Source organism: Protomyctophum bolini (assembly GCF_963924005.1).
Source record: "Protomyctophum bolini genome assembly, chromosome: 5".
NCBI lineage: Eukaryota > Metazoa > Chordata > Actinopteri > Myctophiformes > Myctophidae > Protomyctophum > Protomyctophum bolini.
The window spans coordinates 16,709,156-16,736,912 of record NC_137866.1 but is presented as its reverse complement, the minus strand read 5'-3'; the positions used below and the strand labels follow the sequence as shown (position 1 = coordinate 16,736,912).

General features: G+C 42.9%; 1 protein-coding gene across 6 annotated transcripts in view; it reads right to left on the bottom strand.

Moving 5' to 3' along the window:
• mybpha (myosin binding protein Ha) overlaps positions 1-27,612 on the bottom strand; it is a 36,640-nt gene extending 9,028 nt beyond the window's left edge. Inside the window, exons 1-19 of one of the 6 annotated variants that reach the window (XM_080764158.1) lie at positions 27,323-27,612; positions 25,002-25,070; positions 24,567-24,632; positions 23,293-23,361; positions 21,745-21,816; positions 21,176-21,241; positions 20,745-20,816; positions 19,678-19,749; positions 19,066-19,134; positions 17,492-17,569; positions 16,388-16,438; positions 13,906-13,971; positions 13,098-13,232; positions 11,830-11,997; positions 4,331-4,419; positions 3,763-3,958; positions 2,893-3,032; positions 589-748; positions 69-205 (exon numbers count right to left, since the gene is read on the bottom strand). In XM_080764158.1, coding sequence (XP_080620284.1) covers positions 69-205; positions 589-748; positions 2,893-3,032; positions 3,763-3,958; positions 4,331-4,419; positions 11,830-11,997; positions 13,098-13,232; positions 13,906-13,971; positions 16,388-16,438; positions 17,492-17,569; positions 19,066-19,134; positions 19,678-19,749; positions 20,745-20,816; positions 21,176-21,241; positions 21,745-21,816; positions 23,293-23,361; positions 24,567-24,632; positions 25,002-25,070; positions 27,323-27,539 — 1,992 coding nt within the window. In that variant the 5' untranslated portion in view covers positions 27,540-27,612. The remainder of the gene's footprint in view (positions 1-68; positions 206-588; positions 749-2,892; positions 3,033-3,762; positions 3,959-4,330; positions 4,420-11,829; positions 11,998-13,097; positions 13,233-13,905; positions 13,972-16,387; positions 16,439-17,491; positions 17,570-19,065; positions 19,135-19,677; positions 19,750-20,744; positions 20,817-21,175; positions 21,242-21,744; positions 21,817-23,292; positions 23,362-24,566; positions 24,633-25,001; positions 25,071-27,322) is intronic. The other 5 variants (XM_080764159.1, XM_080764161.1, XM_080764160.1 and 2 more) reach the window with 5 other exon arrangements.
• Positions 27,613-27,757: the final 145 nt, after the last annotated feature.

The window sequence follows — 27,757 nt, the reverse complement described above, 5'->3', positions numbered from 1 at the left end:
TCTGGCAAATTGTCTTCACGTTGCTTTCTCCATGTGCGTGCATGCGTGTCTGAGCATGGTAACCATACCTTGGGGTATCCGCGTACGGAGCAGAGCAGCTTGGCGTTGTACCCCACGGTGGTGGCGCGGTCGTTGAGCGGGGTGGTGAACTTGGGGGCCTCGGTGTAGTCACGCTCCTTGTACTCAGGGGGGTTGTAGACTATGGCTGTGTGTCACAAGAACAAACAACGTCTGCTTCAGTGGTGTAAACTGTAAATCAGTGCTTTTCAACCTTTTTCATATCAAGGCCCTTTATTTATTTGGCATATGCTTGAAAACCACTGGTGTAAAGTCACTAAGTACATTTACTGTACTAATGTAGAATGTTGAGGTACTTTTACTTTACTGGAGTATTTCCATATACTCCAATACTTTTACCTCTACTAATATAAACTAAATAAAGTTGTGCATGCACCCCATGCACAGATTGCACACAGACATACAGTATGTCTCTCAGTTGACGTTTTCTGTCATATTCACACTACGACTGTAGTGTCCAACACGTGGATTAAAAGCGGATGCAGCGTAAAAAATACAAAATTAAAATACCTGTCTTTGTGATGTTGGCCAAATCCTTGGTGATAGCACACGACTCGCTCCTGCCCACCTTGTTGTCCGAGTACACCCTGAAGCTGTAGGAGTTCCCCATGACCAGGTCAGAGACGGTGGCACTGAGTCTGTGGTAGTGGTCCAGCACTGTGAACCAGTCCTGAGGACAGACAGACAGGGGGCCTTTTTGAGTGGTGCAACCACTCCAAGGAACAGCAATGTCCTATGTGTTCACCTATGTGTCTGCCTATGTGACGTTAATGAGCACCAGTATGACTATTAATACCAGTAGGGGCGCTGTTGTGCCAGAAACAGAGAGAGATAGTGCTGTACTGTTGCCTGCTAATGAGAGAGAGAGGGGGGGGGGAGTTGCACCACTCAGTTCACACGGGTGTGATTTGTTTTTACTATTTTGCTAAACATTTTTGAATAGTTAAAATGGATGGTGACGAAAATGGAGCCCAGAGGGCCCTATTTCCGTCAGTGCTAAACCCCTTATCTCTAAACTTCTTTGCCTTTTTTACTATTTTGGAAAACATATTAAAATTGTTGTGAGCTTGTAGATTGGCAATTTGAATTTTCATTCAAAAAGGTTTAGGCATAAGGCAAGTCTGCAAGATATAGCCCAGATAGTCTGTAGTAGTGTTCCTGCACTGTGAACCAGTCCTGTGGACAGACAGTATGACAGACATAGGGGACAAAACACCGCAAATAAATGGCTACGCTCACACTGTCTAAACGCATGTTTTGTCTCTGTTCTGGGGGAGAGGGGGCCAGGACAGCTCGCAATTCATTTTCAATGGGAGTCACGTGGTTTTGACCAAACAGCCTTGCTTGATGACTCTATTCTGCCGTAAACCGTCATTTCTTTCACTCAAAACATACATTTTGTAACCGCGATCATTAGTGCTTTAGTTGTGGCCTGAAAAAAAATAAAAATCTGTGAAAAAAATCTGAGATAAATTCATTTTAGTAAATTTGTTTACATTGAGGTGGACCGAGGCATACTTTTCACTTCCGGTTTCATCAGTCGCCTAGCAACCTATTGAAATGTGTTGAAATGTATTGAAAACACTTTCTTGGCACAGAATGAAATAGTCTTTGCCAGACTCAACACAAACACAATAAACATTGTATATACATTGTAGTTCATACGTACTACCCTGCAGTCCACCCACCCCGCCCCACAAATGTAATGTAGCCTAGACCCTAGAGCCAATCATGTGGTGAAGAGCGCAATCTAACTTAAATAATAAAAACCCTTTAATGACGAGATATCTCGTCCATGGCAGTCAACCATTGGATTTCAAATAAGAGAGCCCAAATAAGAGAGCCCTAGTGCACTCGACAATTTCAGAGAGCGACAGACCCGAAGTCCTCATAGACTTCATGTGAACGTGCATTTTAAGTCTGTGAGGACTGGAATTGGACCTATGAGTCTAATTGTCCCCCCTGAGCATGACATTTAACCCCTAACTGCTCCCCCGGGGTGCTGTATTAATAGAGCTCCCTGCTCCTAATAGTTAGGATGGGTAAATAATACAGAAGACAAATTCCACGCATGTGCAAATACAGTGGCCAAAAATACATATATAAGGAGTTGGTATAGGGTTCTATTAGTTTTGTAGCAGAAGAAGACCACATACAATATAATTTCCTGTTGGACTGATGATTATATTATTTAACCATCAAAAGCGGGAAAGCATCCGTGCTATTTTAGATTTGAGCTAAAAAGCATAATTTTAAAATAGCAGATATCATCACTTCATACCTGAGCTATTTTTGAAAAATAGCCTCCAGAAGCAAAAAAAGCTTTGCTTCTGGAGGTCGCTAGAAGAAGGTTAAAGAACAATTGCGGGCAAAAACATGCGGTAAATACTGTAGTGAAGATGCAGAGGAAGGTGAGAGCAGTAACAAGTCCATAAAACATGTGTGGTTTCAGCAGTGACTGCTGGCAGAGTGCCGCTGGTGGTGTCATGTATGTGACAGCCAGACAGCAGCCTATCAGGTGTCATGTATGTCAAATGTTTAGCTCGCTGGCCCCTGCTATCATTCAGTTCCCACACTGTGAAATCTGGAGTGTTGATTTCCCTCTGACAGTGTTAATGTAAACAAATGAAACTGGCTACATTTGTATACTCTCTGGGTTAGAATTGGATACATTGAACATGGACGATTTTACTGTGCACCCACGTAGCAATTTACAATTAATCAAATTTTAGCAGACACTCTTAAACCAGAGCGACTTACAGTAAGCAAGGAAAACAAGAGGTAAGTATCTATAGTATGTCGTGTGTGTCTCACCCCGGTTTTCTTGTCAGCCTTCTGGACAGTGTACCCAGTGATTTCTGTGTTGCCGGTGTCCGTGGGAGCGGTCCACTCCAGGGCAGCGTTGAAGCCCCAGGAGTCCACCAGTTTGATACTGGCTGGAGGCCCCGGTAGCTCTGCATGGGGAATCACAGTACAACCATTACAATTAATGAATGACTAACCTGTCCTGCACAGATGACAAAGAGGCACTCATGCAGGTCAAAAAAGTCATGTCACATCACACCCATTCTAGCCTCACTGCATTGGCTCCCGGTACAATACAGAATACATTTCAAAATCCTCACTTTCACCCACAAAGCACTCCACGGCCAAGCCCCTGCCTACATCACCGAACTGATTCAACCCTACACAACCACACGCTCACTCCGATCAGCCGATCAGCACCTCCTCGTGGTCCCCAGGACCAGATTAAAAACAAAGGGTGACCGAGCCTTTGTAGTGACAGCCCCCAGACTGTGGAACGCCCTCCCCCTGGACCTAAGAACTGTCCTTTCTGAGGCCTCTTTTAAAAAACAATTAAAAACATGTTCAGACAGGCATTTGGTCACATATAATCACTGTTTTTCTACTGTTTGTGTTTTTATCTGTGTGTTTTTATTGTCCTTTTTGTTGCTATGTTTTGTGAAAATGGCTGCCTGCTGTTTTTATAGTTTTAATTTTGTACTATTGTAAAGCACCCTGTGCACTCGTGCTGAGAAGGGTGCTATAGAAATAAAGGTCATTCATTCATTCATGCACATGTAGCAGCCTGAAAGAAAGAAAGAAAGAAAGAAAGAAGCCCTGAATCCTAATATCTCCCATTGCCAATGGGGGAGTGTGTGTGTGCGTGTGTCTGTCACGTACCAACAACCTGGATAGTAATCTTGGCCTTGTCCTCCAGGCTGTCCACCTTGACAGACATCTCGTAGACACCAGAGTCCTCTCTGGCAGTGTTGCGGATGAAGAAGATGGTGTTCTTGTCGGTGTTCCTGATGTTGACCCGCTTTGTGTCCAGAGGCTGACCATCCTTGGTCCAGGTCACCACAGGCTTGGGCTTACCCTGTGGGGTCATGATCTCCATCTTAAGGCCTTTTCAGACGGGCAGCGACTGACGCGCCTAGTAATTCATTTTCTATGAGAGGGGTGCATTTATTTTGGACATGCAGAGAAGTCGAGGGGCGATTAGGTAAGCTTATTTTCGCACGCATGCTCATTTCGTGAACAAACACAAAACGGGAATGTGGTGAGCTTCTTTTTTTTTTTACGCTACGCGTTGCGCGCCCCTCATGAGCAGACCTGCCGCTGAACCAGGCTGCGTCACTCGCTGCCTGTCTGAAAGGGCCTTTAGACTGATGGAACACACTGTAAAATTATAAATATACTGTATGGTGTGCGTGTGTGTGTGCTCGTGTAAGAGAGAGACAGATCTTACAAGGAAGGGGATGGTCAGGTTGATCTGCCCTCCGACCTGCTTCACATAGCGTGTTCTGAGGGCGCGGGGAAGGCGCACCTTTGGGCGGTCTGCAGATAAACAACAACATACTGTAAATGTCAATGCTTTCTTATTATATATGCTTTTAATTCATTGTTTATTGAAATTACTTAAAAGTGTTCACATGAGCAAACAGTATTGCCTGCTGACATTCAAGATTGTACTTTATTGTTACATCTGGAATACAGGTACAAAGTGCAAAAAAGAGCAAAGAGAAAATAGAGCATCATTAAATGTGCATATACATTTCGGTATATTGTATATACACCAATAGCATTTTTCCCCCAGTAGCTGACACCTAACTTTGTGTAAACAACTTCCTCAATTGTTCTCTAGGGAACAAGTGGAGGCCAGGATGAATATTATGCTTCAAGACGTACTCATGTTTTCAGGGTGAGGTTGGTTAACACATGCTAAGAATGACAGGTCAACAGGGTCCCAAATATAGGAACTACTCATCTAGCCACGCTAGAACATGTGTGAAGGAACAAAAAATAGCCACCTGTCTCGGCCAAACCCAAGGGCTCTGGCTGGCACACTGCAGCCATCCAAGCTAAAGAAAGAATCGCTCATTTGTCATGGAAAGGAAGTGGCCTTGAAGTCAGCGCATTGGAAGGCATCTTTTTACCCCTTGTCATCATGAAGTTCTCGAAAAAAGAAAGAAAGAAAACTATTATACTTAGATGATAGGTGTCCCCTAGAGGTCTATACTGGGTGGGGTATCCTCCTTTTTTAGTATTGATGATTGTGCATAGATTTAAAAGGAAACGAGCAGCAGTGAAACTGGCAGAGTTATGGGGGCGCAGTCGGTAGAACTGTCGCCTCACAGCTAGAAGGTCCTGGGTTTGATTCCCGCCAGGGACGCTGTGGTCGCTGGGGGCGTGTTCTCTCCTCTGCGTCATCAGTGCCCATACCCTAGGTGGGGTTGGCGAAAGGGCCTTACGCTACTGTGTAATGTTTGCATGTTCTCCCTTTGTCCCCTATGGTAGGTACCCATGCAATAATCCTGGTCTCTATTCCTCTGGTCAGCCGGGCGCCTGATGGAGGGAAAAGGAACTGGTTGGAATAACATGTTCCTTCCGCACGTTACGTCCTACCAGGGAAAACTCTCCTGTCAGGTGATAAGAAGTGGCCTGCTCACTCCTCACGCATTGAAAGAACCATGAGCTCAGTTTGGGGCTCTCCCCAAATAAATAACTGACTGACTGACTGACTGAATGGTGCCCGGGAAAGGATTGACTGATGGTATATACAGTATTCGGGAGCAGAGCGGAGAGAGAGGAGAACCAGGGCATCCAAACACCTCTCCTAAAATAGCTCTGATGGTGAGCTCTTAGACGAGCACTGACATGCATTCACATTTCACACCACATGTCACAAATCAAGATGGAGTTGGACAGCAGTGGCTCTAATGTCTGCGCCGCTTGCAACTGTCTTCTAGCTGCTTCTGTGATGTAGGCCTACTGTACAGTGATGTTACGGCAATATTAGCTTCTTACATCCTTTTGCTAACACGTCCTATGAAGTGCATTACAGTATAATCTGCTTATGTACACTTATACTGTAGCTATAAGTAAGTAGTTCTTCATAACAATAACCATAACACTACAGACATTGTATTTTATAATGATAAGGTTTCATAATGGCAGGACACAAAATGTTTTGGTAATGAGCATTAAGTGTACTTATGTACAATATCATAATTGTACGGACGAGATCAATATCATGATGTTGCGATATATATATTGTATCGTCCTCCCAATATCTACATTGGCCTATACCTACACAAAGACCTCCTCCTTTCCTCAGAGACAGAGTCTAGGTCAGGGGTGGGAAACTTTGATGATGGAGAGGGCCACTATATTTCCATTCTCCTCCACATTGCATAATTATTACCGTCGTAGCAAAAATAGCAAAAAAAGCTGATCTACAAGCTCAAAACGTGTTACAGATTCAGTTACAGATATCGTGATATATCGTTGATGAAATCTCTTGCAATATATTGAATATCGTAATATCGCAGATATCGTATCGTGAGGTACCCATATCGTCCCACCCCTAATGATAATGTTTTATAATGAAAATAACTTACAACTAAGATAATTAATTGTTCAAAACCTAGTTATTCTATTAATAAAGCAGTTTTTTTGTTAGTTTTTTCTTGTAAAGCGACTTTCAGTACCAAGAAAAGCGCTGTATAAATTGGACGTATTATTATTTTTAACGGTTCCCAAGCCATATGGCCAACAGGTCAGGAGACTATCTCTTGTGTTGCATTGCAGCTTGAAGTACAAGTACATCCCCTGGACATGACGTTACCCCAATCCAACCCTTGATGCTGAGTGCCAAGCAGGGAGGCACTGGGTACCATTTAATAGTCTTTGGAGACTGAACCCCAACCTCCCAATTTCAGCACAGACACTCTAACAACAGGCCACTGAACTTGTTTAATGCTTAATGAACTGCATTTATACATAGCTTTTCAAAGTACTCAAAGCACTTTACAATGGTTCATTCATTCATACATATTGTTTGTAAGGCCTTGTAAACATGGGCTTCATAGGAAGCTTTACCATTCGTTCCTTATAGAAAACAATGTCCTCAAGCATTGTTTAGATTCTCAAACTGCCCATATTAATTGTTTTGAATGCTAGCGGATTATAGGTGGTTGCGAGTGAAACTATATCACGGTCGGTGCAACTTAGAGGCGGCCATCCAATCAGCTGATGGAATGGTTTGGTTTGGAACGGAGTCCCCGTAGCTCCACATAAGGTTTGGAACGGAGTCCCCATAGCTCCACATAAGCAGCAAATCTCTCAAGAGATCACAAAGGCTTACAGGATACAAAAAGGACCCCCCCCCCCCCCGCTATCACCTCCCCACAATAACACAACCTCCAATTCTCTCCCACCATTCACAATGCAGTCTTAAGGGTCCATTCATTGGCAGCATTTGCTCTACTCTCAACAGTTGCGAATGGCTAAATTAGCACTGAGTTCACTGTGTACCTCTTTGTACTAACTTGTCATGCTCCGCTGCTCGTGGCGTACTATTAGCGCATGGATCGGGATCAGCCTCCAGGAAGCATCAATCCCACATAGGCTGGCTTCCTGATCCACAGCCTGAGACCTGAAACCCCCTGCTAATCAGCACACTTCCCAGCCATGTCCTGAACCATGTCCCTAGCTCCCTGCAGAGTCACAGCACTCCCACCAACGTGTCTCGTCTCCCCACGGAAACCACCTAGACTCCTAGAGCATACATGGGCAACTGGCGGCCCGGGGGCAACATGCGGCCCCCACCGTCACTTAATGCGGCCTGCAGGTTAATATCAGAATACTGAGATATTACTGATTTCAGCTGTTACAATTCCAAACAATTCAGTCTACTATGTAGCTTAATGAGTAGTAGTACAATGTTATTGTCTTTTTTTTTGTACAATGTGTATTTAGTTCATAAAGTTAACAACTATAATGAAATGCATTTGAAATTAAATACAAGGGATACTTTCCAGGATTCCAATTCAAAAATAGCAAAAAAAGCTGATCTACAAGCTCAAAACGCGTCGCAGTGCGACACGTTTTGAGCTTGTAGATCAGCTTTTTTTTGCTATTTTTGCTACGACGGTAATAATTATGCAATGTGGAGGAGAATGGAAATATAGTGGCCCTCTCCATCATCAAAGTTTCCCACCCCTGACCTAGACTCTGTCTCTGAGGAAAGGAGGAGGTCTTTGTGTAGGTATAGGCCAATGTAGACCCCGTTGAAAGAGAGGAGTTATGACCGGTGTTGTCGGATTTCGTGAGAGAAATAATCAACCAGGTCTATGAAAGGTGGCCCAAAAGAAGTGAGAACACGTGAGCACTTTAAAGCTACATACCGGTACATTGGCTATTTGAAAATAGTCGATCTACAAGCTCACAACATGTTGCATGCAACGTTTTAAAAACACAAATCTGGTTTGGGGGTCCCTGGCCCACTCTTTTAATTTGGGGGTCCTCGACATGAAGATGTTTGAGAACCACTATTTTAAAACAACATTACAAAGCAAGCCCAAATAAGCAACTACACACTAGAACTACACACTAGAAACAAGCCCAAAAGACTGCAAACTTGCAACTACCAATACAAAAAAATACAAGAGACTCATGGCAACGGTGGTTACTACACGCACGCACGCACGCACGCACGCACGCACACCAAGTCACCTAGAACCCATATTAGGCTCATATGTCATGCTCTGAGCTAATCAGTGGTTCGCCTCATTAGATGCAGCATGTTTCTGGGGGTATCGTTTTCTCCCAGCAGGAAATAACACACCCACAACAAACACAGTTGACCTTCAGACGTTTGTATACTGCTATAGGACAGTTTACATCAGGGCTGCGTCACTGGCTCAGTGGCCTTGCTTGAGGTTAGAGTGTCTGCCCCAAGATTTGGAGATCGGGGTTCGATCGACAGCCGGGTCATCCCATCTAAAAATGGGACCCAAGGCCTCGCTGCTTGGATTTGGGGTAACGTCATTACATGTCCAAGGGGTGTACGTGTACATCACGCTACAGAAACAGGAGATAGGGGTCCTGCCCCTATGGGCCTCATGGCTCGGCAAGACTTACTTAACTAACTGCGTCACACACCAGTCTCTCAAAATTGTCACTGTGGGCTGGAAACCTGCCTATGTCTAATACTTTTTATTGGTTCAATATAAAACTCGCAGACAGACACACACACTTAATCACTTTAATTTGATTTGGGGTTTTTTGGCAGTGAAAAAGTTCACGGCTATTTCGGCTACTTTTGCATGACACAGTAGTATGACAAAGTAAGGTATTGATATTGATTTAAATATGGAGATGTCTGCACGACAGTGACGATTATGTTCCATAATTGTACCATAACTCAATATTATTGCTATAGAAATTATTATATCGCATTATTCCTGTTTTCAAGTTGATAAAAGATGAGAGAAGAAAAGGATATAATGTTAACAAAATAAGTATAATATTTTACTTTTCATCAAGTACTTACTTAGTATTTATTTTGTCTCTCATTTGTAAGAGAATTCCTTTTATATGAACGTCAAGCCAATGAACAGATTGTGACTCTAAACCGTTCTAAGTGGAATGGAATCACATTCATTATTACACACATCATCAAATCAATGGCGTAATAACTACGTAAATTGCTATACCCTTGGGTTTGACGGTAAAGTTCAGCTTTAGAGCTCAGTAATCATATCTCTTCACACTGTTGTACATGTCTATTCTGAGGTTACACTGAGCCTCTCAACATGAACCAACAACAGAGGAACAGTCCTTCTCAACCAATTACAGTAGAGTGACAGTTTATACAGTAGGTGTGCATTACAAGGACATAATGAGCTCTAAGTAGCCTCTTATTACGAATTCCAAAAGAACGACCACAGTTTCTAATCACAACATGGCATCAGAGTCATGCACAGAAGGGACAGAGGTGCAAACTAACCGATCTACAAAATCACAACGTGTCTTTCTTGGCGGTCTACCATTTTTACCCCCAGAATAGGGGTGCTAATGTAGGGTTCATGTGGTTAAAAAAGCTTTCCTCTTACATTCCAGTATTTAGTTTCAGAGGTGTACGGCATACAGTGTATTTGTACAGTGCCACTTGCCAGTCCGCTTTAAGAGTCACATGGTCATAAAATATGACCGTGTTGTCGGGGTCGTACTAACAAGGCTACTGTCAGTTTACAGAGTGCACTGCAGCTGACAGGTGTCACTCTCATTGGCTAAATGTTTTCCTTCACCTGCCTGACACTGGCGTTAAATCAAACCGCCGCAGTGAAAACGGAGAATCGGACACCTGTGTGGCTGGCGGCTGCCATATATATATTTCAGCCTGTGGGTGGTCACAACGGTGCCAACCAATACTGATTTATGCTAAGCTGTATGATGCCAGACGTCTACAAGCTCGTAGATCTGCTATTTTATGTGTATGATGAAGTACTACCTCATATGTCCAAAACTGTTACTTTTCAGGATTAAAATTCTCTATCTGCAAAAGTAGCAGATGTACAAGATCAAAACGTTTCGAGCTTGTGGATCTGCTACTACTATTGATGCTTCTGTGTGACGCTGCAGTATGATCAAGTAGGGGCGTTAATTTACAAGAAAAACAAATCAAACAAACATATGAATATGGCGATAAGAGGTTTCTGCCCGACAACAGTGACATCATGCATACTGAGGAACACTGGCTTTGCCCTGAGATCCTATTTGTGGGTAGAGACTAGAGGCTGCCTGAGGAATGGGAAGGTCAGCGGTTCGCCCCAACCCTAGCCTGTGTCAGAAAGTGTCCTACAGCGAGACACTTAACCCCTGACCGCTCCCCTCCGAGCGCTCATCGTGATATGAGCATCCATCAAGCTGGGTGAAGCTGAGACCGTCTCTAGGGCTGTCACGATTACACATTAAGTTGACGATTAATTGTCTTATACAAATAACTGTTAACGATTCAATTGTGTTTTTGGCTTTGAATTCATTCATGAAGGCTATGGATGAATAGAAATGTGTAGGCTTTGTAATAAAAAAGCGCATGGGGCAGATATGACAAATAACTGAAATATACAAAGAAATGATAATATGTCATTTTTCTAAATGTGATACGTAAAAATATCGGAAATAGCTGATCTACAAGCTTACGTATACGTGGGGTAGTAGGGGTACGATATTATTATTCCACTCATATACAGTATATGCCACAGCATCAACAGATGCAGCAGCACCTATTGTATGCAGCTCACAAACTCAGGTCACTCCGCTTGGCTCGGGGAGTTGCCAAATCTACTTTCTGTAGGTGTGCGCTCGCTGCTCTGCTCAGTGAACGGTGTAATTTAAAGCTAATGAAAGGTCTTGTCAGCACCGTCCGGGAGAGTTATGTGCGTACAGCTGCGCAGTGCATTAGTCGATCATTAGTCAGTCTACTACTTATACGTAACGGTTTGCAACGTGAGAACTCCAAGGATAGGTCAAAGTTACACAGACATCAAGCGGCCAACTTGATTGAGAGGCTGGAAACCGAAGAGAGAGAGAGAGAGAAAAATATTATGGGACATTTATGTTCCGTAGGGGAACATAAATGTCCCATAATATTTTAAAGGTATTTAAATGTTTTCATTCAGGGGGAAAGAAAACAGAATGTCATCCCTTTCCTCTCCTTACTGTATGCATGATTTTATACACCACTGAATGTCTCTGACATATACTCAGAGAGGGAAGGGGGATGATAGAGAAATGCTCTTAATTGGTATACTATTCCCATTTATGTAGACATGGGAATAAGACTGAATGAATTGTATCGTTCTATCAACAGCTATTCCCGCATTGAGAATACCCAGTGCATACAGTACACATTACACAATAACATCATTGCGTGCTGTCACTGTGCTTCGTGCTACTCACCAGCCACCTCGTGGATTGGCACGGCGGCGCCGAGGGCAGCGGGCTCGCTGCGACCCCCGGGGTTAACGGCCACCACTCGCACACACAGCAGGTCGCCCGTCGTCAGATTCCTGATGATCAGGTGATTAGCGGTGGTCAGCTGCTCGTTAGCTGCAACCCAATCAGAGGCTGTGTGTGTGGGGGGAGGAAACGCCACAGTTAGCATTGGCACGGTGCGAGTGCTTATGACGGACGAGCTGTCAGGCTTTCTCCTGATGAAGGGTTTTGAGGTTTTGCCTATCACAGGTTTTTATAAGGTGATGTAAGTGATATTTCTTGGGTTAAAATAAGTCTTAGATAGCAGTCATTGCTGTGGGGGAGGCAAGAGTGTTTGTTCAGTAAAGTCACATAGCAGTAAGACGCCTGAGGGCGAGAAGCGCTCCATGGCCAACCTCGCCCTTAAAGTGTACAGGGTTTGATGAGGTCAGATCAACATAATGGAATGTCAGAACAGGTCAGCTCCATATATGGAGATCTAAGGGTGGCAGGTCGCATTTACTATGATCCCTGCTTTACTCTCATCCCTGACGATGTCACGTCACGTGATGTCACGAGACCTGGGCACCATATATGGGGGCTTTCCGCATGTATGGGGATTTTGAGTGATACACTGACTGACTTACTCACTGACTGACGAGAAATGCACGTTTCCATAGTTAACTGCGACCTTTGGTCGCAATAAATCCAAGCTTATACTGTAACACGGATTTCTCTGGCACTAGCGCCACGCTATGGCTTGGAGGGCTGGGAGATAACATGTTTAATGGAGTAAGTGAATTTGGAAGTGGCGAAACAAGAAGACCATTGTTACTGAACAAACTCACAGCAATGATTACTACTGAAAACAGCATTTAAAAGAATTTTCAGCGGATTGTTAATGAGGGCACTTTCAGTGGTTTATCAGCTGCTGACATACGTTTACAAACAACACGGGTTAGGAGGGCAGGGTAGAATTTGGCCGCCATCGACGGTGCAACCCCAGTAGACCTGATGTCATCAGAGCTTCTAAAAGTGGACGTCAGCGCAATGCAAGTGACAGACAGCCGCTGAAAGGCTGCCTGCCCAATACGGCCCGGATGCACCTACGAGTCAATCTGCTGTCCCTTTGACACTCTGAGGACAGGTGGCGGGCCTCAGCGTCACACACACACACACACAAACACGCACACACGCACACACACACACACACGCACACACGTTTGACAGCCAGGGAGGGTGGTTAAACTCACTTCCGTCCTTGCAGTACTCGACGGTGTATCCGTCCAGGCCAGAGTCTCCGATGTTCTCCGGGGTCTTCCATGCGACGGTGAGGCTGTTGTCGTTCACGTCCTCCACGGTGACGTCCAGAGGGGCGCTGGTAGGGGCTGAACAAACGCCGTTCAGAAAACAACAGAGTGGTTAGGAGTAGTAGTCTGAAAAAGCACCTCTTCAGACTCCACCTTAGTCTGCAGCACTTGCCGTAGCACTTGCCCTAGCCTCGACGAGTTTACAGGCATATGCAAAGTCTAAAATGATTACATAGCACGTTATGAAGACATAGCATTCTATAGTACTGGATACTGTAGTTTCATTGTTGTACAGATATTCTACTGTTAAGACGGATGTTAGGATTACTTTGATCCTTGATGACTATTTCTGTGAATTTGAAGTATTATCATGTGTTGGTCTTGCATACTGTAAATAGCTCTGGATTAAGAGCGTCTGCTAAAACGCCTAAATTGTAAATGGAGTTTAGGAGTCTAGCGCTGCCTGTACGACAGCAAGATGAACACTCATTGTCATTGAAAATAAAAAGACGTGACAGTGACAGAACAGAAGGATGATACAGAGATGAGCAGCTCAAATAATTTCCCTTTAAACTGTTGATATCCATTGATATCCTGATTTGCTTCACGCCGAGATCAAGGGTGCCTGAGATTGGCTGCTCACAGAGATATGGACGGACAGACAGACAGACAACAGTAACACATTATGAGTGACAGTTTGTGGAGCCAATGAAGGCCTGAGAGCGGAGCCTTCATTCAGACCATAGTATACCTGCAGGGGGAGGAGGCGTCGGGGCCTTGGGCGGCTCCTCTACTGCAGCAGCTTGGGTTGGAGCAGCTAGCATCAGACAGACAGCAGGTTAAGGTCGCTATAGGGAACCACAAATCACCCCCCAGCACTGAGGGCTCACTGGACATATCACACTAGATATATCAGCACTGAGGGCTCACTGGACATATCACACTAGATATATCAGCACTGAGGGCTCACTGGACATATCACACTAGATATATCAGCACTGAGGGCTCACTGGATATATCACACTAGATATATCAGCACTGAGGGCTCACTGGACATATCACACTAGATATATCAGCACTGAGGGCTCACTGGACATATCACACTAGATATATCAGCACTGAGGGCTCACTGGATATATCACAGGGGTGGAACGATACGGGGTACCTCACGGTACGCCATCTGTGGCCATATTAGGACCTCGATAATGATAATATCACGGTATTCGATAGATTGCAATATTGCTATATTCAATGTATTGCAAGAGATTTCATCAGCAATGTATCACGATGTCTGTAACTGAAAATGAAAAAAATAACCATAAAAGGCAACTTGTCAACAACTTGTCTGTCCACAACAATGTACCTAGCCTAGTACTACGATAAAGATAAAGAAGATAAAGATAAAGTTACTTGTACTAACTAATCAATATCACGATATTGGGAGGACGATACAATATATATATCGCGGGACGAAGTATCGGGATATATCGCGATATCGATATATTGGCACGCGCCTAATAAATTATACACTCACAGGTCTGTCTCCAAATGTTGCTTTTGTTTGCTAAAATTGGATGAAAACGATGAAGAGTTTAAAGGCTGCTGATTTGGAAACCTACAAGTCAAGCAAACTAACTTGGGGCAACAGGGCCTTCTCAGTGGCCGCCCCTTCACTGTGGAACTCACTCACCCACCCACCTTCACCACATTCAAAAGCACACTCAAAACCCACCTTTTCAGACTTGCTTTGATTGACTGACTGACTGACTGACTGACTGACTGTATGCAGAATAGGTACATTTCAAATGAAAGCACAACTCAATACAAAAACTGTTACTGTGGAGGACACCACATGATAAAGCATTAAACTGTCATTACACTGTCACCAGACAGTATCGGAAAGGCAGAGGATCATCTGGCAACGCAACACGCAAGGCTGTATAAATCAACACGCAAGGCTATATAAATCAACACACAAAGCTATATAAATCAACACACAAGGCTATATAAATCAACACGCAAGGCTATATAAATCAACACGCAAGGCTATATAAATCAACACGCAAGGCTATATAAATCAACACACAAGGATATATAATTCATGTTCAATCAATGGAAAACGTTTCAACAATAGAACTATCATTTGATGACATGCCATTCTGTGTGAATTGACTATGGAACATATTGCATGTTCCTAGATCAGTATGTGCACATACACACACTAGCCCTTCCAGCTGGGAACTTGTGTGACGACAACGTGTGTGTGTGTGTGTGTGTGTGTGTGTGTTTGTGTTTACCGTCAGCAGGGGCGTCAGCACCTTGGGGTGCCGCACTGTCATCAGCAGCAGCGGGAGCAGCTAGCGTTGAGATGCAATTAGGAATGCATTAGAAATGATCAAGTTAAATTAAGCTATCTCATCATCACCTTCCTAAACTAATGGCCTATGTCATTTTGATGATTGTTTTATTTTGCCTTAGTCAGCTCGTCATGACACTGGTCACCTCTGGGTAAAATCGCCAAAGTCCTAATTGAAAAGGATCATGCTGATCCTGTCCCTAATTAGTAAAATGAGTGTGGCATAGGCCAAAATAAGAGTGTGACTTTAGGCCAAAATAGGCATTTTATTTGGCCTAAGTCAATGGTGTTGTGATGTCATCAGGACAGTAAGTAAATTGGCCTAAGTCTAAGGTTTAATCCTATTTAGTTCAATTTAATCATATTATGTTACATAACTGACAGTTTTATATATGTTATAAACGTTTTTGGTGAAATTATTAAAGAAATATCGTTTTGGATCTTTTTTTTTTCTTTTTTTTCCTGAAAACCTTAAAACAAATGACTTAGGCCATTAGTTTAAGAAGACAACGTCATGCAGTAAACAGAATCATGCTATGTGTTCTACTAAAGCAAGCAGGATGGAGTACAGGAGTCACGGCTCTCTGTGTGCCTCGCAAGTGGCCACGGACAACATGTGACAAAGTGACCCTCGAATGCACAAGGTCACTTGCAGGACACATTCACAGATACCGTAGATAAGAAGACAGATGAGGAGGACCACATGTACAGAGCAAGACGATAAGACCTTCAGTCACGAGAATAGCACCCACTCGGCGTGCGTGGTGACAGTCAGAGACATAGATATGACAGAGATATGACAGATATGTAGGACGTGTTCATGACGGGAGGAACATGACTGGTACAACACACGCACACAGACGTATTCAAGGTTTACCATCTGCAGGGGCATCGGGTGCAGCTCCTTCCTCGGCGGGCGCAGGCGTCACTGGGGTTACAGGTTGAAGTCAGTGATGCAGTGACTATGCCATTTATTTACAACCCATTTTCTTCAAATTATTCTCCTAAATGTAGTAGTTGCCAATGGGCTGCCGCTCTATGCACACAGAATAACTCTTCCTACTTAGCTTCCGGGCCACTTCCCAATTACTTACTTATGATACGAATTAAGGCTGTGTTCCATTTAGCGTATAGTGGTTTTCAAAATGTTTAATTTCAAGGACCCCCGTAACTCTGAGTGTACAAATGGAATGGTTCCATTTGTAATTTTGTATACTCTCAGTTACGCACCCATTTGTAACCCACTCAAGGACACTTTGAGGCCCACCGGTGTAGCAGTGTCTCCAGTGAGCCAGCCTGCACAATAGCAGCACCCTGACTGTTTGACTAGAATGGAATAGAGCCTTCATTAATACTATCATCGGTAACACCACAGGCCTCCTCCATTCATACATGGCTAACTGTGTTCACCTGACAACGAGGTATTTCACCAGGAGAGTGTAACACGTGTGGACACTGGACACTCGCACCATCTGGACGCCTATTGAGTATTACCACTACACTGACCACTACACTGACCAAAGATGGTAGACTACTACGCCAGTGAAGAGATGGTGGGCAAGAGATGTGAACGAGATGAGATGGAAAAAGTATAGAAGAATATACTGAGAACGAAGAAATTATTACAGTAAGAGGTTGGTCAACAACAGTTGGTCATTCGAAGCTCCACAAAACAAGATATGTGTTGGTTGGTTGCTTTGGTCATTTCCACATACACTCACTATACTATAAATATATAGAAATGTATACATTCAGCGGTCAGTGTTGGGTGCGGCTTGCGAGCATACAGAAGCTACTGTCGGATGGGGAATTAGCCAAACAGCAGTTTGTAAAGTATCCACCAGACAGTATAAGTCGCACTTGTTAACAAGCTTACTACAGGATTTGGCTGTACAGTTGATGCAACCAATACTGCACTACCTTTGCAGGACATATTATGCTGGGTGAAAGCCTGAAAGGAGGACTACAGAACTTGATTTACCATCGTCAGCTATGGGAGCATCAGCAGCACAAGCTATGGCTTCAGGGGCAGCAGCGGCGTCCTCAGCAGCAGCAGCTACTGTATAGCAGACATTGGTTTAGAGACGTTAGAAGCTGCTGAGGAAATGTTAGTGGCAGATCTGGAGAAAAAGACAAATCACACCTGTGTGAACTGAGTGGTGCAACTATAGTATCATTGCGATAGTTACTGTGCACTGTACTGTACGGTACCGTTTTATTGTTAGTTCTACTTTTATTGTTAGAGTTGTGGTGCTCAGTGTGAGTGGCCCTTTGGGCTGCTCAACAGTGCCACTTTAGGTCACCCAGCGCGGTATTGCAGCTGTTCATAGCCCAAATGGATATACATAGACACATAGGAGGGACACACGCGGCCAGTCATTGGAGTGGTGTGCAGCGTGTGCTCCCCTCAAAAATGCATTAAACACTTTCTTGTTACCTGCAAATTGAAATGTTTCTCCAGTCAAAGGTCACTCAGTACTAGTGCAAAGAACTATGGGAAATTAGGTTTTGAGTCTCCCTCGAGTCATATTTCTATTTACCACTATTGTCTTAGAATTTGCACAAGACCATTAAAGAGACTACTAGCACATTTTTTTAAAGAGATTAGAGAACATCGTCCAGTCAGTGTTTTACCAAGTCGTACCTATTATTGTAAAAACAAGGACGTATCATGTGGATCGTAGCTGAGTAAAGAAATAGCCTACAGTTATTGGAGAATCATACAGTATAGGGGCGTGTCATTCTATATACAGGGGTGTATATTCTATTAACCCTTCGACCTATGCATGCTTTAATTGTCCCTCTGACAGAGTGTATCCCTGTTGACCCTGCACTGTTCTCTGTGTCGCCTCTCTGAACCAGTGCAGGGTTATAGTACACCACAGAGCTGGTCTGGTGGGTTATGTGCTTGTGTTTCTGTCCATGTGCAATGTGAAATCATCCTGGCTTGTATAGCCAGGTCAAGTCGACTTTCTCTGGCAGTTCTCAAATGTTCTGAGGCGATCGGTGCTGTGGGAGATGACTTGTGTGTTTTGCGGGAAGAACTTGGAAACTGCCATGGAACTTTGGTGTGGGCCGGTATCTTGCTTGTATTGTGAAATCACTTGCTATATACCTGAATGCAAGTTGGGTGAATGCAACTAATAGCCGACTAAACTGAGGACCACGTCTCTCTTTTGGTTCATCATTGCTTTGTATGGCAATATCCTTTTTTTACTCATTGTACTTTTTGAACTTATTCTTTTTATTATCTACCTTATCTTTTTGACTTATTCTCATTTTGTATCATCTTCAAATAAACCTTTTCAATTAGACCTAATTGTTTTTGCCTCATCTACTGGAATATTGACAATCATCAATACAGTATGTGTGAGAGTTACTTTAATGGCCTCTGTTTCATGCTGAGCACTATCACAAGTCACAAGCTTGCTGTAATACTGTAGCTGTACTGTTGATCCAACCAATCCACGAGGATTAGGTTTGAAAGCACTGCAATACCTTTGCAGGACAGATGCTGGGTGGAAGTTGGACTACAATATGCACAACATGATTTACCATCATCAGCTATTGGAGCGTCAGCAGCAGAAGCTAGGCCTTCAGAGTCCTCGGCAGCAGGCGCAGTAGCTAGCAGACATTAGATACATGTTAGCACTTGCTGAGGAGATGTTAGTTGCAAAGAACTATGGGAACTGTAGTTAATATAGCCTCCCATTATTGCCTTAGCATTAGCTACTATTAACTACTGATGACCACTGTAAATAAGGAGACGAGAAGGTATTTGTAAAAGAGGTTAGAGCACTGGTGCCCAAACAGAGGGTCGGGGCCCATTCGTGGGTGACGGACCAAATATGGTTCACGACTCATTTTCTTTTCCCACATTTAGAAATAGATACTGTATGTTTCAAAATATATTTTTAAAGGATTTCATACATTTTAAAACAAACAAATCTAAGAAATTCCTTAAAAAAGATATACTAATTAAGAATTAGTTTTCAACACGGCGCAAATCGTCGTGTTGTGCGCTTGTAGATTGGCTATTTTCACTAGTTCGGATCCCGTGCGGCAAACGTCTAATCTCATTGTGGGCCTCGACCTGAAACGTTTGGGAACCGCTTGGTTTGTAATCTTGTAATTTATAGTTGGTTAAGAGCTGAAGGTTACCAATACCATCAACTGGAACAGCCTCAGGTTCATGGCTGGGAGCTGGAGTCTCCTCTACAACAGCAGCAGGTGCAGTGGCTGAGATTACAGGTTGGTACAAGCTTAGTATAATAGACTATAAATCAAGGATTATAGGAAAAAGCTGGACATATTGTTGTTCTGTAAGCTTGAATCAACAATGTGTACTTAAGGCCTATTCATACTCCAGTTTCAGGTGATACGGTGACCACTGAAAACTACAACATGACGTCACGCTGAGGTGGTAAGAGACTCACCGCTCAACCAAACTCATCTCTCTTGTTTTTACTAGCCACCGTTTTGGTTGTCACCTTATCACCTAAAATTGGATTATGAATAGGCCTTTACTGTACTGCATTTATAAGCATTTCTTAATTGCAGAAATACACTGTTGTCATTTAGCACCAACTATAATTGCATATAGATACATGCTGCTGCGTTATCATACTATACCTCAAGACAAAATAAAGAGGTTACTGTACGTAGTCGGAGTCTCCTCTATAGCAGATACAGTGGCTAGAAAGAGCTTTGGTAGTGGAAAGTAGGCCAACTTGTTGTGCAATGAAGAATAGACAACAATGACCTCATTCTTTCAGTAATAGGCAATATAATTGAATCAATTATGTTATTAGCATTAACTTGACAGAACATAATGCAATTATCATTATGCTGGGCAAGAACTGCTACTGAAAGTGTCTAAATACAGGAATTACTGCCGATGGAAGTTACTTTGATGCCGTACTGATGAAAACCTGTCGCGAATTGCGATCGGCCGAAAATAGAACAGTTTCTGGAGGAAGTGCATATGCACGGAAGTCCTGCCCTATGGACACTTTCTGTCGTAGTTCTTTTACCAGACTTTTCTTTTCGTGAGATGAGAAAAGCCTGGGAACAAGGTTGTTATCAATTATCATAGCTGACGCCTTGTGATAAAGGCGATTAGAGAATGTTCCAGTGATGTACACATTCATAGCCTATGAAAAATCACAGCATTTAAATATCATAAGAGCTTATATGAATATGATAGTTGGTTTATATAAAGGGCTGAAGGTTACCATCAACTGGAACGGCCTCAGGTTCATGGCTGGGAGCTGGAGTCTCCTCTATAACAGCAGCGGGTGCAGTGGCTGAGATTACAGGTTGAACACCACATGTCAGAGCCAGAGGTTTAGTATCCTAGACTAGAAACAAAGTTTCTAAGACAAAGTAGGACCAATTATAGTTGTTCTGCAACCTTGAATCGACCATGTTGACCTCCTATACTGCATTGGATTCATAACATATTTCAGAAATATGCTGTTCTCAACTTGTCATTAGTATTAATAACACTACTGGCATATCGATACTTGATATCTTATCATACCGATATCACACTACAAAAGAGGTTAGTGTATGTTCCAAAGATATATAGCCTTACCATATCACCACAATTCAACAATTATAAGCGGTTATTATAATTGGCTTATAAAAAAGGGGTGAAGGTTACCCTCAGCTTTATCAGACTCTGTTTCACTGCTGGGAGCTGCAGTCTCCTCTACAGCAGGCGCTGTGGCTGAGGTTACAGATTGCATGTTAGTGTCAATGACTAGAAACAGCCTTGGCAGTAGAAAGTATAGGCTAAGGCTACATTGGTGTCCAATGAACAAACAACAATGACCTCTTTCAGTAATAGGAAATAGAATTTCATGAATTCTATGTTATTTACTAGTATTATGTCAACTGGCATACAGTATACAGTACGGATATAATACACCATTATCATATCATTGCTGTCGAGTAGAAACCTCTTATGTCCATATTTTAACTTTATGTTTTTTCATAAATTAACACCCTACTTCGTCCTACTGCAGTGTCCCACAAAAGTAGCAGAAATGGCAGATATACAGTACATTGTAGATATAACTCCCGACAGCAACAATTTAGCACCTTGTGAAAGGCGGTTGGAGAATGTTCCAGTGATGTACACATTTGTAGCCTTACCATGAAAAATCACCACATTTTAAATATCATAAGAGCTTATATGATAGTTGGTTTATATAAAGAGCTGAAGTTTACCATCAACTGGAACGGCCTCAGGCTCATTGCTGGGAGCTGGAGTCTCCTCTATAACAGCAGCAGGTTCACTGGCTGAGATTACAGGTTGAACATCACAAACCACAGGTTAGTAACAGACTAGACGACAAAGCAGGACCTATTGTTGTTCTGCAACATGAAATGCTGATCCATAGTATTATAGCCATAGTGCGGTCGTTCTCAACCTTTTCGGCCCCTCAAAATTATCATATTTTAACTGGGGACCCTCCACCCCCGACAATAACTTGGAATTGTAGGAGTTAAGGCATGTGTAGATCATCTATTTTCACCATTTTTGCCTCTTTCTTATATATATTTTTGTGGGGATATATATACCCCTACCCACAGGTAGAGAACCACCGGTGTACAGTATAAATACTATGTTGTCATTCATATTATCTGTTATAGTTGTTATGAGCTGGTGTGGTGGTGCTCATGACCCAAACACAGGCAGGACAGAGAGGCAGGTGGTGATAAAAACACAACACTGGGGGAGGGGGGGGGGGGGGGGGGTAGTGGCTTGCAGGTGACGCAAGTAAACGAGGACAGCAGCTGTCACACATAAACCAATCTGAGAACACATCGTCAAAAACTCCGTCTGTCTCGAGAGACACATAAACTGACACATGAAACACGGGACACATGATCCAATAAGAACGGACTGGGGAATAAGTCTAATATACACACATGGGGTGCGATTAAAAAGAAGAAACAGCTGAGGAAGAGATGGACACAGAACCAAAAGAACTGGACCAGGTAACATAATACGCATCTATAGAGATGCAAGAAAATAGACAGGAGAGTGAATGATGACAAAGTCTCAACCGTGCTAAAGGGATGTGATGCGATCATACTCGACCTTGTGACAATACAAAGAGGTTAGTGTATGTTCAAGAGATGTTACAAAGTTCCACCCTTACCATGAAAAAAAAACACATTTGAAGTATTATAAGAGGTTATTGTTTGATTATAAAAAGAAGGGGGTGACGGTTACCATCAGGTGCAGTGGCTGAGGTTAGAGGCCGAAACATCACAATGAAGTTACAAGTGAGGGTTAATTGTTGTCAAATGAAGAATCAACAGCAATGTCGGCTTCCATACAACATACCAGTTAATAAATAGCTTATATCAAGATTCAATACTGTTTAGGAAACAAATATAATGTTGCATTTATAAATTAACCTTATATTATGTCTGCTGAAGGTAGGGATAAGAGATATTTTCGGGTTAAAACAAAACATTTCTGCCAACAGGGAGAGTACCCATTCATCAGCTTCATTTTTACAGTGTTCCAGTTACCCAATAATTTATTTGTATTATCATCATCACTTCCAATTTCACTTGTTTAATCCGCTATTTAACAATTATTTTAACCAAATCAAATCACTTACCCTACCTTGTGATAAAAGCGGTTAGAGAATGTTCCAGTGATGTACAAAGTGGTAGGTAGCCGTAGCATGCAGAACCACAACATTTTTAAAACCTTATATTATAAACTGTAGCTGACTTAATAAAATGGCTCAAGGTTACCATAAACTGGAACGGCCTCGGGTTCAAGGTTGGGAGCTGGAGTCTCCTCTACAACAGCAGGCGCAGTGGCTGAGGTTACAGGTCGAACATCACAAGTCACAGGTTAGTATCATAGAAGCAGAAACGAGGTTTATAGGTCAAAGCAGGACAAATTGTTGTTCTATCTACAACGTATAGAATCAACAATGTTGATCCATAGCATTTACAACCAATTGCAGTGCATATGTTGACATTAGTATTGACTCTACTGGCATCAGTAGGCACATACTGTACCAGGGCCATTATCCCTAAATTCTTCTTTGCTTTTATTTTTTTACTATTTTGAAAAACATTTTTGAATAGTTCAAATAGCCGATATACAAGCTCACAACGTGTCAACGTAGATCGGCTAGTTGAACAATTTTAAAATGTTTTAAAATGTGTAAAAAAAGAAAAAAGAAGAAGCAAAAAAGTTTAGGGATAGGGGTAAGGCACTGACGAAAATAGGGCCCGTGCAAGCCTACACATTTGTCATTTGTGGACTTACCGTGAATGATAACGGACACATTTAACAAAGTGTTAAGGCCTTTTCAGGCGGGCAGCGACTGACACGCCTAGGAATTCATTATCAAGGAGAGGTGTGCGTTTATTTTGGACGCGCAGAGAAGTTGAGGGGGCGCGGCCCAGTGATATTGTCTCGCGCGTGCTTGGTTCGGTCGATTGTGGTCAGCTTCTTTTTTTTTACCCTGCGCGTCCCGCGGCCCTCATGAACACTGGAGCAGACCCGTCTCTGATCCAGGCGGCAATGCCTGCGTCACTCGTTGCCCGTCTGAAAGGTCCTTTATAGTGTAAGAGGTTATGTTGTAGTTAACTTAAAGGACCACTTCACCACTTTTCAACATCTCTTCATATAATTGGTCCTCACTAATGTTCATGATAAAACACCACAATTCTTTTCCTACTCAGTCTGTGTCTCATAAGAGGGCTTTGGGCAGTTCGGACACCCGTCCACCAGTGACATCATCATTAGGCAGATTTTCTTTTAAACAAGATTTATTTTAAAATATTTAGATTTAGATTATCGCATTGCAACTTTTCAGGAAAAGAAAGCTTATCAGCTTGGATTCACCATCGATCTTGTCACTGGTGGACGGGTTTCTGAACTGCCCACAGCCTTCCTATGAGACACAGACTGAGTAGGACAAAATGGTGGTATTTTATCATGAACATTAGTTAGGACCAATTATAGGAAGAGAAGTGGTGAAGTGGTCCTTTAAGATATGAATGAGAGTTACCATCAGCTTCATCAGCCTCGGTTTCATTGCTGGGAGCTGGAGTTTCCTCTACAGCAGGTGCGGTGGCTGAGGTTATGGGTTGAACATCCAGAGTTAGTATCAGCAGGAAACAGCTTTTTTGTTTGCCAAAAGTGGGCAAATGTGTCACACTTTCACAATGAAGTATCAACAACAATGACCTCTGTCAGCAGTAGCAATAGAATTTCATAAATTCTATATTGTATCAACTCTATACTGGCATACAAGCCATTATATATATGATGCAACATGATCATATATTTCCTTATGATTAAAGATGTCAGATGTGATGTAAAAGTGGAAGCCTTTAGCCTTACCATTAAGTTAAAAAAGAACTATCATGGTAACAGGTAACAGGTTAAAGTAGTCAGGTGGGTATGATGGTTGGTTTCTAACAGAGTTGAGGGTTTGGTTTACCATCAACTGGAACAGCCTCAGGTTCAAGGCTGGGAAGCGGAGTCTCCTCCTCTACAGCAGGTGTAGGGGCTGAGATTACAGGTTGAACATCACAAGTCAGCGCATCTTTCAGGGCAAAGCAGGCTCAATTGTTGTTCTACAAGCTAGAATCAATTATGCTGACCAACACTGTCTCGCCCCCAAACTATGGCAAATAAGAGCGGCACATGTTGACCTTCCGGAAGTTCCGGGACATCCGCACTCCGCGGGACGCACCTCTGAGCTGTGCCGAACATTGCGCAGTCCGCTTGAGCCGACTCAGCGCCGTCCAAGTTGTCCCGATAGGGACAGAATCGTAAATCATATATCCCCCCCCCCCACCTTTAAGTCACATGTTGACGTTTAACTTTGGGCACATTTGGGTTGAGACAGCGTTGTGTTGACCTACAGTACTTTTATTTGTTTTATTTTTAGTACGTTTATTTAGCCAATTGCGTTGCAAATGCAGTAGCATTAATTCTGCTGGCATTTGTACATAAAATGCAATGTTAGCATACTGTACCTTGTTGGAAAAAAGAGGTTAGATAAGGTTCCAGACAGTGATGTACAAAGTTGTATAGCCTTTACCATGAAAGATTCAATGAATCGTATAGCCTTATAGTTCCCTCACCTATCAAAGTGGTGAGGGTTTCCAGTGCCACATTGTTTTGATAGCAAACCCACTCGATCCGAAGCACCGAGATTCAAGAGGTTTTATTTGTCACATGCTCAAACAAATACAGTATGTGTAGTTAAATACACACTACATGTATACAAGGTATAATACCACTCCAGTATTCTGAAGCCCACTATTCCGAACCCTGTCCCTATAACCCTAACCGCACCCTGAAGCAACATAGTCAGAGTGGCGGTGTGTCGGGATTCGGGAATGCCACTCTGTTCGGTCCCACCAGGTTATAAAGGTTATCATACAATTGTACGAAGTAATAAGTCAAAGTGTAAAGTGTGTAAAGTGTAGCGGAAAATCATAAAGGAAAGAAAATGTACCACACTGGACAAGTAGATTCAGATATCAGATCAGTTGGGACAATTACGGATAGATTAAATATAATTTGGATATTATGGGTCTGGCTTGATCAGTTAGGTATGACATACTATACATCCCATATCTATAATGCATTAAAAACATATAGGCCTACTTATAAATTAATGCATTGTAATCTGCTTACAACACTGTACAAGTATGGCTCTAACTATTATTCAGATACTCATAACATAATCCTTATAAAAGTATACTTTTACGACTTAAGTCATAAATCATACATGTAAGGTATTGCTGGCTCCCCTATAATTGTACAACGCCTTCCAATTGATGTCATCAGCATTCTGAGGACTAGAGCAACTGGGTCAGTGCATTCAGGAGATGACCTACACCCATTAAAATGCAGCATGAGTTACAGTACGGTCGGTGTTGGTTACTTTGTATTCCAACCTAGGCTATACTTGACGTCAACTGTTAGAGGGTTTAATAGAATGTTTAAATCCTCTGACGATAAACAGGCAGGCATATGAGTTAATAAATCATTCACAGTAGGCTAAGTCTAGTAGGTATTTGAAAACACTATGAATGGAAATATCACTTGCCACTGTGAATAAATCCAAGCCCATCACAATGAATGCCTATATTTACTGCACATATTTTTCTTTTATGATGTTTTTGTATTGTATTGTATTTGTCTGTCACTAAATGTTTCAATGAATTAAATACACAGGACCCCAATGGAAAAAAGCAATGTTGTGCTTTCTTGGGTTCAATCTTCTACAGGTGCTTTCTCTCTCTCTCTGATAAAAGTAGGCCTATTCAATAAATCAAAATGTGTTAAGGTTATTATCGATTTATACTTTATTAACTGTTTGCATGAACAGTACAGTATAGGGTACAATACTGTAAAAATGATTAATCCAAGAAAGCCTATATTGGGGTCCTTTCAATTGAGTAGGAGGAGTCCTTCTACTCAATTCATCGAAAAAGTAGTAACAATATATGAGTATAGGCTAAACGCACTTTGCTGATGATGAGAGCCCTTTTCCAAGTTTTCCTATAGCCGCCCTTGGGTCAAGAAAGACAGCCAGGCATCATCCACGGTCATAGTCATACTCAGAGTCATAATAGTCTCGCGTAGGTAGACAAGAGTAAGACAACTATAATCGAGGAAGCAACAGTCTGTCAACGCGAGACTATACTCATAAAGACCTGTTGTTATATCAAGGCCAAGGGTATACTGTACTCTCATCCCATGCACCACCAGGTCAGGACTCAGGACAGAGCACTATAGTAGTACCTTCAGCGGGGGTTCCTTCCTCCGCTGGGGCTGCAGCAGGCGCTGCCTCCTCCGCCGCGGCGGGCGCAGCAGCAGCCTCGGCCGGCGCAGCCTCCGCAGGTACCTCGGCGGCAGGTGGCGGCGGAGCAGCGGGCTCAGCAGGAGCCGTCACTGCGGGCTCTGCCTCTGCCGCCTTCTTGGCGGGGGATTTTTTGATGGGTGCTGGTTTGGATGGCATGGTGGTGCAAAAAGAAAGTAAATATCCTGTTAGGAATCAGCCAGTCCTCTCTATCACTCCTCTGGATAAAGGAGAAAAGAGGGACTTGATCAGGTAATATAGGCAAAGAGACTCCACCCGCATGACCTTATGGGACGTGTGACGCTATACACAGTCACAGAAAGATCCACCCTTGACCCTCCCTAGCTGCCTCCCTTCATCATTCAACTCGATGCGCT